We start from the raw sequence: 16230 nt of genomic DNA on the forward strand, positions 1-16230 counted from the left end.
AAAAAAAAAGTAAGAAAAGAAAATACAATGAAATAAAATAAAATAAGATACAATAAATAAAAACGTCCTCCTATAACCTGCTGAAAGTTGTACCAAGAATGACCTCATCCAAAATAAGATATGGGTGGCAGGCTCCGACTCGCTTGCTTTTGCTCTTTTTTGCGCTCAGGGGTGAGTACCGCTGGGCTTCTAATGGCTCGACCCTCATCTCCGGAAGCTGGACCCGAGTTCCATTCGCTCACAATTACCCTGCGGGCAGAGGCGTCCCTTCTACCGACGTCAGTTGAGTTGAAATTGCTGAGCTCCTAGGAGGATCGTAGCCCTTATCGTCGGAAAAAGGGAAACAAGGATGATCTAGACTTTTTCTCCTCTCATCTTCTTCAGTTAATTACATAGCTTATTCCCACTTCTTATCGCCCTGTCTTCCTTTTGGATCAGCTCGGGATGGGAAGTGCTTACGCTTATTTCCATTTAGTAAAATCGATAGTGCCCAGTACGCCATTTATTTTTTTCCTATATGATGCACAACGAAGGGTTAAATCCGAATTCATTACGAAGACGCCACGAACTGCTGCAATGACATTTGAATATCCCAGCAGAACCCACCCGGCAACCTGGCGTTTTGACGGGCCGGGCGAGACCCTCCCTAACCCGGACTAGTTCCCGTCCCGTGCCCGAACCCGGGAGTTTATCCGGTGCTTCGTATGACAGTCAAACCTAGATATAGATCTATATAAACACATAGTAAGCCCTAGGGGTTCTTTTAATATAGGCAATAATACTCCAGATCCTCGGAATAGAGTTTCCAGGGTTCGATAAAAGTGTTTACAACTAGTACCAATCCGTCACCTGATTGTAGATATATATTTTTGTCGTGTATACCCGCAGGTGACGCTCCCTGGGCTAAAGCTCATTCAACCACTACACTTAAAGACGAAATATAGGAATAAGTGAAAAGAAATAATCTTAAGTCATGTCTACTCGACTACGACAATCATAAAGCGTCAATCCATGCTTTAAACACCTCATTCCCAACGTCATAAAGTACACACTTAATAGGAAACTCTGCTGTGGAAAGGCAGATACGGCTGACGGCCATGAGGCGCCTTCGCACCCAGTGGAAATTCCCCACAAAAAGAACCAGCTAGAGGTCACACCGACGTCGTTAAACATCAAACCAAATGTGGCCATCGTTGAGAAACAGGGCAAACGAGATCTCTGGAAAGAAGCATTCGACAGCTTGCCCGACGACCGCAAACAGTACCTGTCGGTGAATGAGGGATGCTCTACGGTACATGCGATCGACAAGATTATCAATACCACAGAGCAGAAATACAAAGAGTGGAAGAACGGGGGGCCTCAAAATTCGCGGGCGCGATGGGAACGATTTCAATGTTCGCGATTCAGCGGAGAAAATTCTCAATTGTGCGATGAATGCGAAAATTCTTGTCTCAACGGCGCTTTCCTTCGATCGGACTGGATATGGTGAGATTGTTATCTTATGGCGGGGAAATACAACACTCGCTAACGCAGGATTTAGCATCTGCTGCATGGTCGGTTGTTTCATTGGGGTTGACCGTAAGGACACCTATAGAGTTATTGTGGTTAGATTTGGCCTAGAGGCTAAACGTGAAAGATGATCCAAAAATGATATTCAACGTCGAGACACTGTTTACGCAGCATCGGAGTACCTTGCTGACACTCTCGCCTTCTATACCTTGATTGATACGCATCATCGGGACCAGCACGTCGATAGCGACCAGAATCTCGATAATGCTCTTCTTGGGGTTTATACGGCACTCCTAGAATATTCAGCGGAAGTGAATAAGGTGCAGAAGCCAAACGCTGCTGGTAAGCCCAAAGCCCACCAACAGGGATCAATGCCGACAGCAGATCCAGGCTAATGACTTCAAAAGTTCGCGTAGCCATGAGCATCAATGCAATTGTCGATCAGCCACTCGAACAACTGAAAGCAAGCGTCAAGGAGAAGGGCGAGGGTGCGGACAAGTGGGCACACTTGAGCGATAGTCTACGTGAGATTGTTCGTCATTCTGCTTGAATACTTTTCTAATAGATGTTAGGCAACCGAGAAATTGCTCGGAATACTCTCGCTAAGATCGATCAGTCCATTGTTGTCAACAAGAATATCGAGTCCAAAGTGTTGCGTATGATTTCAAATATATCATCGTATGCATAATTTATACTGACCAATACAGCTGCGGAGGAGGAAAGAATCCTGAACTGGGTCTCCACGGCAGACTATTCCAGAATTCAGAAAGAAACACAGGAGTTCCGAAGCCCTAATACCAATAACTGGTTTCTTACTTCAAACCAATATCAGGATTGGAAGAATTCACCCGGGTACATCCTATGGCTTTATGGAATAGTGGGCTGTGGAAAGTCCGTTCTTTGGTAGGGTAACATTTGTATAGAGAAAGATGTATACTAACCACATCCATCCAGTTCTACCATCATACAAGATATTGAACGTCTCTGCGAGGAACGTTCATCCAGCTTGTTTGTATACTGGTTTTTACAGTTCAGCAATGATACGACACGGACCGTAGAAAACTTGCTCAGGTCCTTGATCCGACAATTTAGCCGGAAGCCGCTGGCACAGTCTGTGACCAGGATTTGGGAAAAGCATAACAACCGGGGCAGTCAGCCTGATCGGGAGGAACTATTGGATACCCTTGATGAAGTGATTTTAGACACTCCTGGTAAAATGTTTCTGATGCTGGATGCATTGGATGAGTGTCCCGAGCGGTCGGGGCGCAATGAGAGAAAGACACTACTATCACTCCTGATAGGTCTCAACGAGCGTCATACGAATAAGCTTCATATTCTTGCAACGAGTAGGCCTGAGCAACATATTTGTGCTACACTGGAGAGATTTCCCACTGTTGATTTGGAAGCACGGCTAGCAGAGGATGTCGAAACCTTTGTCTACGCTGAAGTTAGCACTGGTCGTCTACGACATCTCCCGGAGGACAAAAAAAGTTCGCACCCTTGAACAGTTACTGCGTACCCGAGATCGGTATTGTTAACCATTTTACTACTTGAAGAACTGATATAATTGGGCTAACCTATAACACTGGCTAGGCGCTTCCGCTGGGCTGATCTTCAAATAACACGACTTGCGGATTGCCATACCGACCAACAGATAGACCATGCACTACGGACGATTCCTGAAACATTTGAGGAGACTTACCGGGAAGTACTTGACAGGATCCAGGAAAAGGATATAAACATAGCACGCGAAATCTTCCTTCTCCTGTGCCTTGCTGCTGAGCCGCTAGATGTTCGGACCGTCGCAGAAGCGGTATCATTGCGATCCCCTGATTTCATTATTAAGATCTGTACAACCTCTCTTGTCATTGTGAGCACGGACGGAGCGATTAGACTTGCACATTTCTCTGTTAAAGAATACCTGGCGGCGTCAGAGAATGTTAAGAATGACCACCGGTGCCAGTTCCCAGAAATTAAAGGCCACCATGAGCTGGCCGTAAAGACCATCGATTTTCTTCCTTTCGCAGAACGAGACGTTGACAGAGAAGATCGCTATGTCGCAGTTCTTCTTGGTCTATGCGGCAAGTCACTGGGGCACTCATGTTGCTGCGGCAGGGGACGTACTAGACACACAAGGGAAGATCGATCGTCTGTTCACTGAGCCTAATATCTACTTCAATTGGCGGCGGAGAGATGAATGTACGAAAGCTTACTTTACAGATCCTTGGCACAAGGTGCCTAAATACGAGCCACCAATTTATCGCGCCTCAACAATGGGCCTGCCACACACCGTAGGAACATTGTTCGCCCAGGGTTCGGATCCCCTGGAGTCCTCTGGTCCATTTATAGGAAATGCATTGACCGTCGCCGTCGAATATGGCCATCTTGATATTGTGGAGTTGCTGCTGAGCAAAGACCTTACAATCGACAAGAGATCGGCCGAGAACCTGATGTGCCGTATTAATCATGAATATTTTGGAAAGGCCAAACTGGAAGCAATCTTCAACTTAACCTGGGACTTGGGTTTGTTGTTTGATAAATCCAAGATACCCGACAAGATTATTGAGGAAGGTATAATCGTGAGGACCATATGGAATCGACATTGTGGACTTGAGTTGCTGAGACTTGTTCTTGATCGGCGACACGAGGCCTGCATTCCTATTACTGATAGGGTGCTGCGGTGTGCGTTAATCGACTCGGCTTTTAAGGAAGAAATGCTGGGATTGCTTTTCGAGAGATGCAATGAGGATATTCACATCAGCCCCTCATTCTTTGCGGACTTGGATAAATATAACTTGGGTTGTTCCATTGGAGTCTATAGCGGAATCGATGTTATTTTAATGAAAAGGGCGACCGAGCTCCGCGTGGACGACGATAGCGTTGCATATTGGGCACGTAATGCGAGCTCGAAAGCTATGGGCTTCATGTTACGGACCCATGCAGATATTCGAGTGACTGAGCAGACTCTAAGGGCAGCTGCTTCCAATGAGCTCGGGGTAGACATGATTCGTTTGCTTTTCGATCGGCGAGAGCTAGGCACGCAGATTAGTGAGACGGTACTTCTCACCGCAGCAACAAACAGCGAAGGCCAAGATGTTGTAAAGTTCCTGCTTGCTAAACTTAGTCCAACTTCTCCAGTGACCGAAAGAATGATTCTTTGCGTGGCCGAAAAGATCCATTATCGTAAAAGCTTGAAAGCCTTGATCGAGGAACTCAGCCCAACTACTCCGCTGACCGAGAAGGTAAGCGAAAACCTCGTCATGAACGGATTAGCCACGGTGAAGCTGGTCATCGACAGGCAGCAAGCGGGCTTCGTCATATCTGAGGGGATGATGGAGATAGCTGCTTCACACGAATCGGATGCGATAGAATTACTGCGAATGCTGAGGACCAAAGGCGGCGCGAAGGTTCTAATAACCGAGCCTATTGTATGCGCAGCAGCCGCGAATTATGAGCGTGGTTCGTCTGTCATAGAGTATTTGTTTCAGGTCCAGGGAGATGGCCTTCCTATTACAGAGAATGTCCTCGCCGCAGCAACCGGAAATCCAGAGGCACTTGAAACTATTCTGAACAAACGTCCAGGGGCAACGATAACTGATGCAGTGTATGAAGCTGCATGTAGAGAAAAGGACGCAATGCTGACGCTTCTCTCGCGACCTCACAAAGATCTGCCAATCAAAAGGATGATGACCAAAATTGCAAAAGGCTACTGAGGATCAGTTCAAGTGTTGGAGTTAATTGTTGAACAACATCTGGTGGATGTCGATGCATGGGCAGTGGAAACAGTGGCCTGCAACTGTAGATGCCTGGAGCTTCTGCTTAGCAGAAAGCCGGATGTCCCCATCACGCATCAAGCTCTCATACGGGCAACAGAAGACCCTGATTCAGTGCGCCTACCACTCGAAGCAGAAAAGAATCATAGCCTTGTCACGGAGGAGGTCATGATGGCTGCGGTAAGGTCACACCATAACCTGGACAGCATGAGATCCATCTTGCGTCGTGTGGATTCTGCACCAATAACGCGAAATGTACTCACACAGGCGATGTATGGCTGGAACCTGGGTGCGGCAGAATTTATTCTCTCCGAGCAGCCTGATCTGGACTTGAAAGCAAGTTGGGAGGAGATTTGGCAGGCTGTTGATCTGGACATACAGACTTCGAATTGACGGAGTCTATTCTGCAAGGCTATCCATACGACTGGGAGCTGAAAAATGACTACGGTTTTGATGATATGATCCAGAAACTGTGCCGGTACAGAGTACCAATCCACGCGACCGAAGGAATGGGAGTGATTGTCCTGGAGAGATGTTTCAATGCAGTTGCTGAGAAGTTCCTGGAGTACTGCCCAAATGTCCCAATCACGGACAAGCTATTTCAAACCGTGGAGAGGAATCCAAGGGTATCCCAAGTGAATTTATTATCACTACTCGCTGGTAAGAGAGACTCAGCGTGATAAATAAAAGTATATATATAACCATAACCAAGTTTATGCTAAGCCACAAGTCAAGTTTGAGGGACTGGAAGCTGGAACAGCTCAAATACCTGTAGCAGGCAATTGCAACATTGCCCGTAAATCTTGATAGTACTGACAACTAGACCCTCTCCTCATGCTATCATAAACCACAACAATAGCTATGTACAATGCAGGTATCTAACCTGCCATACCGTCTGAGTTTCAACAATTCTTGATACCTCACGTCAGCGCCTACACTCAGGCTAGATCTGCTGACCAAAACTATATCTAGTCTCCGGCCCAGTCCAACCTTCAAGTGTGATGAAAATGCCACCGGCAGCGAAAATACCATCCGTGAGGGCCCTCTGTATGTCAAAAAGCACTCTTGAGGGGTATCACATACAGGTTCCGTCGTGAAAATAGTTTTGCAGCCCTTCATACAAAAGAGCATCTAGAGCAAACAAAAGTCCGGGTAGAGGAGCAAGCCATGCTCGAGGCCCTGAGATGCGTATCCTAAGGCTGCCAGCCGACCAGCTCACAGCTAGCCACGAAAAAGGAGACCACTTATGGAGCTTCCATTCCAAGGAGGTTCTTGGTAAGTTTGGCGCGTTGGCAATAAAAAGGGATGCCCTGGTTTTGACTTTGGAAGGATACAGAATACCATGCATATCCCCGGTCAAGCCCCGCCTACATGCCTGAGCTTTCGGACGAATGTGGCACAATCTGAATAAGTGTTAGAGAGATTGTACGTGATTTGGCAAGGGCTCTCAGAGTTGTATATACATACCCCTTTCCTCGTAGAACTCCAGCTCCAGATACTTACTCCGTGGGCTCGACCCTAATGATGTTAAAGTGGATTGACGTGACTCCTGTGAAAAGGCACTGGCGGCGCTGTCCACAGAGCTGCGGCGTGAAGCAGCCTGGAACGGAAGTTTGATATGTTTTGATTTCGGACTGGGTATGCCCAAGCCGTTTACTTGTGAGGGATAAGCTTGCATCTTGAGATGATATTCCCAGCAAAGAAGATACGGATAACACTCACCTGGCATATCAACAAACCTTGCTCGGCGAGACGTGCCTGGGAAGGAAGCAAAGAATAGCAACGAAAGTGCTCTCGTAATTGGGTCTTCGAGGACACGGATTGTCTCTGATGAGTTGGTGTAATAATCTGATCCAGCGGATATTTTTCTCACATCAAAACACGCCACGACCTTTCTTCGAAGCAGGACACTTTGAAAGTTCTCAAAATCTACACGTACGTCTCCTGTCAGCTCATGCCTATCCGGGTACCCCATTTGGTACGACTTACCACTGCGGTCGCGGCATTTATAAATCGGCGAGATACTGTATCTCATGATGGACTGTTGATCTTCAATCTTCGCCTTATGCGAGCCCTGGAACCAGAGAGAGCAGGCACCTGAAAACGATGCAGGGACTCGACTGCTCGGTACATAAGGCAACATAGAGCTCTTAACGGTAGTAGACCCGCGAATGATGGTTTGGGTGACTTTGACTCCTCCGTTGATATCGACTGCTTCAATCGCCTCTGGTTCATGTGTTTGGGTATTGAAGCAAGCCATAACTGTACAGGTCAATGTGCGAAAAAGTGTGCGGTTGGGAATATTCGGGTCCGGAAACTCCCTGATAAAAGTCAAAATCATTAGTAATGTAGAGCAACGCGTTCACATGGAGAACTATACACATACACTTGAACCGGGTGAGTTGTAAGAGGAATCTTTCTATCCGGTATCGGTATTGAGATAGTTGACTGTGGAGACCCAATTGAAAGGTCGGACTCTACGGAGCGTGTACGGGTAATGGGAATCGGCGGCGAGAGGCACTCGGATGACGGAGAGAGGTCAAGGAGCAATGGTTGGGATGGATGGGATGGTTTCATATCAATAGAGTTTGTATTGAAGGCGTGCACAAGCTGAAAGTCGAGCCAATGCCGGAACTGCTCCCATTCCTCCGCGGTATCATTGATCGACTGAACAGGTTTAGCCAGGGCATGATGTCTCTGCGAAGGGTCATATTTGGGGACGAGCTCATGTCCATAGCCAACTGTCTCCAGAGCATCACGCACATCATCGCTGACCTGATGCAGGAAGCGAACCATGGCAGCAACGGTCAGTGTTTCAGCATTGGGCCCGTCAGAGTCCAACGTATACTTGCGGCTGCTAGGTTGAGGCGGGTCCACAGCTAGACCATGGCCGCCGTGTGTATCAAGCCGTCGAGTAAGGTTTCCCAGTCTCTCGGAGATCTCACGAATGCGATCTAAAACTTTTTGGTACCTTTGACTGTCAACTGAAGGCATTTCGTCATCCTCCGGGATTCCACTAAGTATGTGTTCTGGCCGAAGGCCGGATGGTCTCAATCGGTGCCCACGCTGGCTTGAGTGGTGCGTATCATACTGTACGGTGTCTATCGGGCCGTCAATAATGCATCGCCGGAGGAGTAAGGAGATCTGTGCTGTCATTGTCCTAAAAGACATTAGCCTTGAGCAGATAGTATCCTGTCACGAAGGGTGGCCCTCACTTGATAGATCTCAACATCTCAAGATTCTCTAACTGGTTATTCTCCGCTGTCCGCATAAACCCCAAAGTTGCATCGCGTGTTTCTTCAGTAGACTTTAGTGTTGCCACTTTCAGACAGCGCTCAAGTTTATGCCGAAGCCGTTCGGCCTCACTTCTCTCTAATGGCCAGGTAACTTTCTCAAACCAGTTGGAGACTTTTTTGCCTAGGCTACCACGACGGCTGTTACCAGTTGATGACTTATCCTGTGTAAGCACCTTGTGCTTGTTGACGAACTGCGCGCATTCCTGAATTGTGTCGTTGTAAAACACCCCCAAATCACGGACGTCTGTTGAGGTAGACTTCTCTACCCGCTGTATCCTTTCCAGTAGTAGTTTGATAGTGTCAAACTCCTGACGAAAGGAGTTGAAGTCGCCTGCCGCACCTGTAGGGCCATCTCGGACGCTTTCATAAACCGTCCAGACAAACTTGACTCCAGTAATGATATCTCCAACGCCTACCTGGGTCATGGTGAGATGTGCTATGGGGTAGTTTCGCCCAATCACCTCCAGTGCCTGCTTGTTGGTACCCTCTGCACAAGGTGGACTGTTATTGCAGATCTCGGTGTAGAATCGAACAGCGGGTGAAAACAAAAGCAAGGTAGAAGCGACTACCGGGGATCTCGTATTCTTGAGGTACGCTAAATGATCACGAGAGCTTCCAACTAATCGGTAATGAGGCTGAGTGAGGACAGCAAGCCACGGGGTATCGCAATAATTACTGGGCAATAAAAACCCCGTTAACTAATCGTCATGCCACCACTTTCACAGAGAGTGATGTGGGCTCCCAGACCGTTTTCGACTGGAGCATTTCCGACCCATGCGCATATAAGAGGCCATTAACGTTCTGGAAGACCGGAGATTTGAATGCATATACGATAAGCATGATCCCAGATTATTATGAGTCTATCGGAAGTGACGGGCAACCACTCGTGGCGGCGGTGCACGGAGACTAAACTTTTAGCACCCATTTAGTGTCGTCCCACAGACCAATAGTGGAGACCTTGTCAGGAACGTGCTGAGATGAGATGCTTGTATTGAATATATCTCGCAGCCACAGGGCGCATGCGGATTGCCTTCCGAGTCTTGTATACGATGTCTGACATCAATTTAGCCGATCTCCCCAAGCGATGCATGGCTCAGTCCATCCCAGGGCAGGGCACTTCCTGAACTTTAGTGAAGAGTGAATGTAAGTAATAGAAACGCAACTTCGAAGAAAAGGGAAATACCGCCTCATTGTCAGCCTCAGCCGCTTGTGATCATGGAGCTGATATATTGTGAGGTATCCCCCGTATCCCCTCGGTGCACCTTTGCTTGGTGCACAATTCAGCGTTTGCGGTAGGACATTCTTTCTGCGCCTCTCGGATTCCTTTCCGACCTTTCGTTTCTTGCACGAAGACAATACTTGTCAGGATCCTACTCGTCCCCGACGGTTAGACCACTATCGCAAGTGACATGGGTCTCTTACCTCGGGTGAAGCTATATCTGAACCCATGGGGGAACTATGAGGACTTCCAGCATCATGCAGTAGGTAGCATATGGCAATACGAACAGCTTACTCCGTTCTTCTAGCTAACTCGCTGTTTAGCCATCACAAAGGCGAAATTTTATCATCAGCCGGTTGGAGAGTGCCAGAAAGAGGGAATGGCTCTGGGTGGTAGTGGTCGCCGGCGTTGGCTTTTTTGCTGATGCGTACTGTGTAAGCTTAATGCCAGGTTGAGCCACTTCAAGCGACTGACTTTGCAGATCTTCTCCGTCAACATGGTCGTCCCCATGATCAGCGAAGTCTATTGGGGTAGTTTGGACGCCAAACCCGACCGCGTTCACAACTATGAGGTCGGTCTTAGTATCATCACCTTAGCAGGCGCGCTCGTAGGCCAGATTCTTTTTGGCATCGCCGCGGATATCTGGGGTCGCCGAAAGATGTATGGATTGGAGTTGATCGTTTTGATTTTCAGCACTCTTGGGATGTCTATGGCCTCCTCGGGTAAATTTGACTCTATGTCTATCATCGGCGTTCTTCTGTTCTGGCGGTTCTTTATGGGCTTAGGAGTGGGAGCCGACTACCCCTTGTCTGCTGTTATCTGCTCCGAGTTCGTGAGCCCTCTACTTGCACCATGACACAGCTAACTTCTGCATTAGGCTTGCACCCACTCGCATAAGGGGTCGTATGTTGGCGGCCGTCTTCCTCTGCCAATCACTCGGATCGGCTGCGGCAGCTGTCGTCGCTCTCATCGCTGTGGCAGGCTTTCGACATAGTCTGCCTAATGACCCAGAGATTCGAGAGTGCACAGGATCCTGTGTTCGGAATCTAGATATCATATGGAGGTTAATAGTAGGTCTGGGAGCGGTACCAGCGTTTATTGCTATCTGGTTTCGATTGACGATCATTGAATCTCCCCGTTATACCGCCGATGTCATGCAGAATAGTCTCCAGGCTGCTGCAGATGTCTCTCAGTTTTATCGGTCCGCAGAGATTTCCTCGGCTTCGAGTCTAGGCCATGAGTCGCTTCATCCAGTCGGAGAGACGATATCACTGTCTCCCACCCAATCTCGCGAAAATGGGTTTATCCCATCTATTATCTCTCGGCAATCAAGCTCTGTGGAGCTGGAGAGTGCCACAAGCCCTCCAATCCACTTCTGGAGAGACTTCAGAACTTTCCTGAAACAAAAGCGCAACCTCCAGACGCTCGTGGCAACATCTTTATGCTGGTTTTGTCTCGACCTGCCGTTCTACGGATTGGGATTGATGAATCTGGACATTATAAATACCATTTGGTATGGCAACCATATTCCGTCTGCAGGAGTGTACGGATCTCTCCTCCGGGTGTCATACCAGAGTACCGTGGTCGTATCATCAGGCGCTATCGTCGGTAGCTGTATAGCAGTGTTAACAATCGACCGAATCGGGCGGCGCAATCTGCAGCTGCTGGGCTTCTGTTGGCTTTTCATTCTCAATGTGATCATTGGTGCTTCATTCCGGTACTTGAGCACACACGGTGACTCATCAGCTTTGGTCGTGCTTTACGTTCTGACTCAGATATTCTTCAACTTTGGTAAGTGCCTGATCACTCCGTACTTCAGGGGAAACTATGGCTAAGATTTATGTATTTGTTCGGGATAGGCCCAAACACCACAACATATATTGTACGTCGAATCAGAGCAAGCCTTGCTGGCTCTCCCAACCCTTTATAGCCTCACTAACATATCTAGACCCCTGCCGAGCTCTTCCCAACCCGATTTCGCGCCACTTGCCATGGCATCTCAGCCGCCTCTGGAAAGTTCGGTTCCATTCTGGCACAATGCTTCCTAGGGTATGTGGATTTTGGTAATGGTGCCACTTGGCGGAATGTGCCGAATTGGCTAGGATATGCACTTCTCTGGTAGGTCCACCACTGTCGTGGCGGTCGATTTTGAATGCCACTGACGGTCTCTAACACCGACACTAGTCTATCATTCTTCATGTTGATGGGTCTTATTGCTACCTTGTGGATCCCTGAGACTAGGGACAAGGAGGGAAAAAATAAGTCTCTCGAGCGTATCACCGATGATATGCAGGCAAAAGATGCACCTACCTTGGAGGAAGAAAACGGCAGCATCCGCACGCAGACTACTACAGCCATGCCTGACTCAGGTTGGAGATCGGATTGATTTTCCCAGTCTGGAGACTGTCTCGTCTAAACTGTTTCCATATATCTTTTGTTGCTTCGGTGTATACATAGAATGCTTCATTATACCCTTGTCGACCTAATATATGTTCATTATATACCAGAATTAAACAAAGATGCCCCGTTGACGAGGATATTATCCAATCGGAGAACCCATTTAATTCACCGAAGTATGTTAGTTTCTTCCCTGACTTCACGCCAACAATACCCCCTTGGTCTTTTGATCGATGATACATTTATTGCGATATACGGATCACTGTAAATATTTTCAATCGTTTTAATCACGGATGATTGATTTCCCTTTTCGGAAAATATGCCCTAATTCGATGGTTCATGACGTCATCGTTCCTTTATGTTAAGTCGCAAGACATCATAGTCTACGACTCTAATATGTCAATCAAGTCCCTGGCTTGATCTTAATCGAATCTTGGGGATTTTTCCGTTCCAAAGAAACATCAGCTACACAGTAACAATTCACGAGGATCCATGGTGGGATACAGTAACCCCGATCACCTATAATTGACATCATTAGTCTATGACATAGTGAACCAAAAGACAGACTCAGATAGGATATATAGTTTGGGTACTACCACCTCCCACAAGACAAATCATTTGAGCACTGCAATCATTTATACCACATCTAACGACACAGACACCACACTCGAATTTATCTCACCTTATCAAGAAAATGGATAAACTCGTTTCCAAGCTCAGCGGCGGTAGCCACTCCAAGGACAAGGAAGGTGGCAGCTCCAACGACAAAGACTATGTCGATAAGGGTGTGTACCCAATCTCCATATACCCTTTGTCTGATCTTCCTCGGGGATCTCTTCGAATGTGACTAGATATTCATGAATTGATTAGGTCTCGACTCAATTGAGAAGAAGTTCGGCGGTGGCCGCATCAACCCCGACGATCCGAAGGTGCGAGAGACCAATGAGAAATTTACAGATGGCGCGAGGAACAAGTTTGAGAGTATGACTGGGTAAGTTATCCAAATTATAGATCGATACTAGAAAGTATAGTATAGCTAATTGTTCACGCTTGAATGTAGAAAACAAGTCCCGTCGAAATTCTCCAACTAGATTACTCATTTATGCTTCTCTAATGATGATACTATGGAACACGAACACACCTGTTATATAAAAGCCATGACTAGTTCTCAATAGGTAATGAAATAATCCGACAAAAACAGTGGTTCCGGAAATGTGAATCCTCATGGAAGACAGCCCAAAGTACTACGTAAATCCGGTGTAAACTCCCTAGTAAGAGGTGCTGTCGAGTTCCAGAAGTGGAGTCGTTCCAGAGAGAGAGATCCCTACATTCCAGGTAAATCAACCCCCACTTTCTGGCCTCTAGTTTATTCAGGAAAAGCCTATGAATTACAATAATGAAATAGACAACAATTGGAGCTTTATGCGGGTGACCCCGATTAGTCTCGAACTTTTCACAGCTGTCAAAATTTATGGTGTTCATACAAAGATGCCGCAGGACATCTTATCCCTTCTAACATCCACGACAAGTGCCGATTGGTTTTACATCCATTTTCTCTGAGGCGGCCAAGCTTCGCGGATCTTGGTACCACGCGTATCGTATGAGAATGTTAGCTATGTTGTTAAATATCATTAGTTGTTTCGTCCCACCCCGGTGACCATATCTCACTCACGACAGATTGGCTCAGTGGGCAAAAATATGACTAAATTTAAATTAAACTAAGGAGAAAAAAAAAATAAAATAAGATAGAAATAAAGAAATAAGGTAAAATAAAAGAAGAGAAGAGAAGAGAAGGAAAAGAAGCGCGTGCTCTGATGCCGTAGGATGCGAGCTGAGCGAAAAACGAGAGTTCGTTAGCGCCAGGCTTTCTCCACCATCACGACGCTGATCCCTTGTCGCTGCTGGATATTTTAGCCGACTGCAGAAATCAATATATTCAGTGTTAAAAGACGATAGTTCCTGCAAATAATTTATGACTGGAATACTCGCATCTCCGATTTATCTATGGTAACTCTAACTAAAATCTGTGCGCGTGGATCAGACTAAGGTGCAATCCATGACGTGAGCTAGCCCTACGTTGCATAACATTGTTCTATTGGGTACTTCACTCCCACTAGTCAATTGGTTCCCCTCGAAGGTATACGTGGAGGTAGCGGGTTGGGATGAGGATAATAAATGCCATCCTATAGGTCTACACAGTATTGATGAAGAAGGCAATGTGTAGTCCAAAATCAGCATTCCTTGTGGCCAGGTGGCTGGCGGAGACAGGATCCACCACGCTAGCAACCAATTTCTGAAGAACCTTCTAAGTCAGAAGCTACCATACGGAAGGTGATCTTGCGTGGACGAACCTCACTAATGGCGTGGACGACCTTGATTGGCCTTTTCTCGGCCGCGCTGGCGCTATCCCTCGCTTATTGTTGCGACCAGTGCTCCGATACGGCATCGCGACCCACCCGCCAGGCCTCTGGATCGCGGGCGATCATCAATAGATTCTCCATTGGTATTTCTTTTCGGCTAGAGCTCACATGGGCCCTCAGCTGTGCTTTTTTCAGCTCTTGTTACCTCAGCCTCACCAAGTCGGCAACATGTTATATTTGCGCTCAAGGCGCCATTCTTAACGGTTAAGGAAGAAACTCGCTGGACAATTCATAATTTCTAATATTATAGCATCCACTCTTTTTGGAAAAATGACCTCCGTTGTTGCTGACTTCGTGCAAGAGTACAAAAATAAAAGATGGATCTACGCGCGTAACGCACCAGCGACCGCCAGAATATGCGACGAGATGCTTCAAGCCGAGCTTCTTCCAGGGGTTGTCACTCACCGAACAAAGGAGCCTTCTAGCCTGGAGCGCAAACTTCTTCAACGGGAGAGTTTACGTGGCCAACTATATCCGTCGAAAGAAGCCATCCAAGACGAGATTTCAGACCTAGCAGGAGTTCGTATCGCCGTGTGCTTCCCTCAGGATATTGAACGCGTTCAAGACGCGCTATGTGAACGATTCGACATCGAGTTGAAGAAAAGCTATGGAGCAGTAGGCACCAACAATATTGGTTGGGAAACCTCCAACAACATTCTCCAGCGTCCAGGGTATTGCGCCACCCATTGTTGGGTATATTTGAGAGACGACGAGCCACAGGCACGGGACGGACTAAGGAGGAGGAGAGTCGAAGTCCAAATTGTTTCTATGTTGCGACATGCTTGGTCTCAATTTGAACATGACGCTGTTTATAAGGCACAATCAAAACTGAATACCGAGGATCGCCAGATCCTGCACTCATTGAGCGGTGCCATTCACCGCGGAGAACGGCTCCTGAATTATATGTCTGAGAACGAAGAAGTCCGACATCTATCGACTGATCTGCTATTTGAAATGGTGTATGAGGTAGGATGCTTGGTTGCGGATGTGGTCAAACAGGAAACTCGGGCGCGGGGAACTGCAAAACCCTTAGAGGAGTTCTTGCGACATTTGAAGAGGGCGAGACCCAAGCCCTTGTCCGGTTCAATAGCAAAGGCACGCTTATAGGATAAATACCACAACGGCACTGCATGTAAAATGCGTCCAACACAGCAAGTCTTGGGGGAGGTTAGAGGGCAAATGAAGTCATCACTCGGGGAAAGGAAACCTACAGAGGCGGTGCCCCCGAACAGGGGCCAGGCACTGTCAATTCTGCGTCAAATGGTGTACAGAGCGCTACTCAACGCAATGTTGGATATTGCTTGGGACCGGACTGCCAGGATAGAGATGTATCACATCACAGTGAGGCCCGAAATTACCCCATTACGAAAGAGTTATATGAAGTAAAGGAAACTCAGCCAAAACAGGTCGGACGATGGAACCGCAGATGCAAGCCTGAATGTGTCGGAACAGACTAGGTTTATCTTCCTCTGGAGTGACTTTGCACGGTCACGAAGTTTACGTTTCCCTATCTCGAACACGACCATCAGGTTAACGCCATGGACTGAGCACAGGCCACTGGAAATTCATCAATTCAGAACTTTCCAGCATAGCGACGTCTAAGCTACTCTTCCTAA

At 47.3% G+C, this 16230-nt stretch overlaps 6 protein-coding genes across 6 annotated transcripts; 4 read left to right on the forward strand and 2 right to left on the reverse strand.

Annotated features, from left to right (window-relative positions):
- Positions 1-3782: 3782 nt before the first annotated feature.
- BDV27DRAFT_148251 (uncharacterized protein) lies at positions 3783-5962 on the forward strand (the record flags this gene model as incomplete). Its single annotated transcript, XM_032070882.1, has 3 exons — positions 3783-5127; positions 5230-5622; positions 5664-5962. The coding sequence occupies 3 exons, from the start codon at positions 3783-3785 to the stop codon at positions 5960-5962; spliced, it is 2037 nt and encodes a 678-aa protein (XP_031924000.1).
- Positions 5963-6333: 371 nt separating this feature from the next.
- On the reverse strand, positions 6334-6645 carry BDV27DRAFT_133769 (uncharacterized protein). The gene has a single exon (XM_032068162.1). The coding sequence runs from the start codon at positions 6628-6630 to the stop codon at positions 6358-6360; it is 273 nt and encodes a 90-aa protein (XP_031924001.1). The 5' UTR covers positions 6631-6645; the 3' UTR covers positions 6334-6357.
- On the reverse strand, positions 6639-9003 carry BDV27DRAFT_161187 (uncharacterized protein; the record flags this gene model as incomplete). The annotated part of the gene is made up of 6 exons (XM_032073171.1): positions 6639-6685; positions 6750-6938; positions 7005-7211; positions 7272-7603; positions 7669-8442; positions 8498-9003. The coding sequence occupies 6 exons, from the start codon at positions 9001-9003 to the stop codon at positions 6639-6641; spliced, it is 2055 nt and encodes a 684-aa protein (XP_031924002.1).
- A 659-nt stretch (positions 9004-9662) lies between these two features.
- Positions 9663-12183, forward strand: BDV27DRAFT_167320 (major facilitator superfamily domain-containing protein; the record flags this gene model as incomplete). The annotated part of the gene is made up of 8 exons (XM_032074449.1): positions 9663-9708; positions 9815-9870; positions 10121-10231; positions 10279-10625; positions 10675-11588; positions 11657-11679; positions 11746-11915; positions 11982-12183. 8 exons carry the CDS (start codon positions 9663-9665, stop codon positions 12181-12183), a joined length of 1869 nt encoding a protein of 622 aa, XP_031924003.1.
- A 662-nt stretch (positions 12184-12845) lies between these two features.
- Positions 12846-13325, forward strand: BDV27DRAFT_133770 (uncharacterized protein). The gene is made up of 3 exons (XM_032068163.1): positions 12846-12979; positions 13065-13185; positions 13255-13325. The coding sequence occupies exons 1-3, from the start codon at positions 12889-12891 to the stop codon at positions 13283-13285; spliced, it is 243 nt and encodes an 80-aa protein (XP_031924004.1). The 5' UTR covers positions 12846-12888; the 3' UTR covers positions 13286-13325.
- A 1559-nt stretch (positions 13326-14884) lies between these two features.
- On the forward strand, positions 14885-15961 carry BDV27DRAFT_167322 (uncharacterized protein; the record flags this gene model as incomplete). The annotated part of the gene is made up of 1 exon (XM_032074450.1): positions 14885-15961. One exon carries the CDS (start codon positions 14885-14887, stop codon positions 15719-15721), a length of 837 nt encoding a protein of 278 aa, XP_031924005.1. The 3' UTR covers positions 15722-15961.
- Between the last annotated feature and the right edge of the window lie 269 nt (positions 15962-16230).

Source organism: Aspergillus caelatus, assembly GCF_009193585.1.
Source record: "Aspergillus caelatus strain CBS 763.97 unplaced genomic scaffold BDV27scaffold_192, whole genome shotgun sequence".
Taxonomy (NCBI): domain Eukaryota; kingdom Fungi; phylum Ascomycota; class Eurotiomycetes; order Eurotiales; family Aspergillaceae; genus Aspergillus; species Aspergillus caelatus.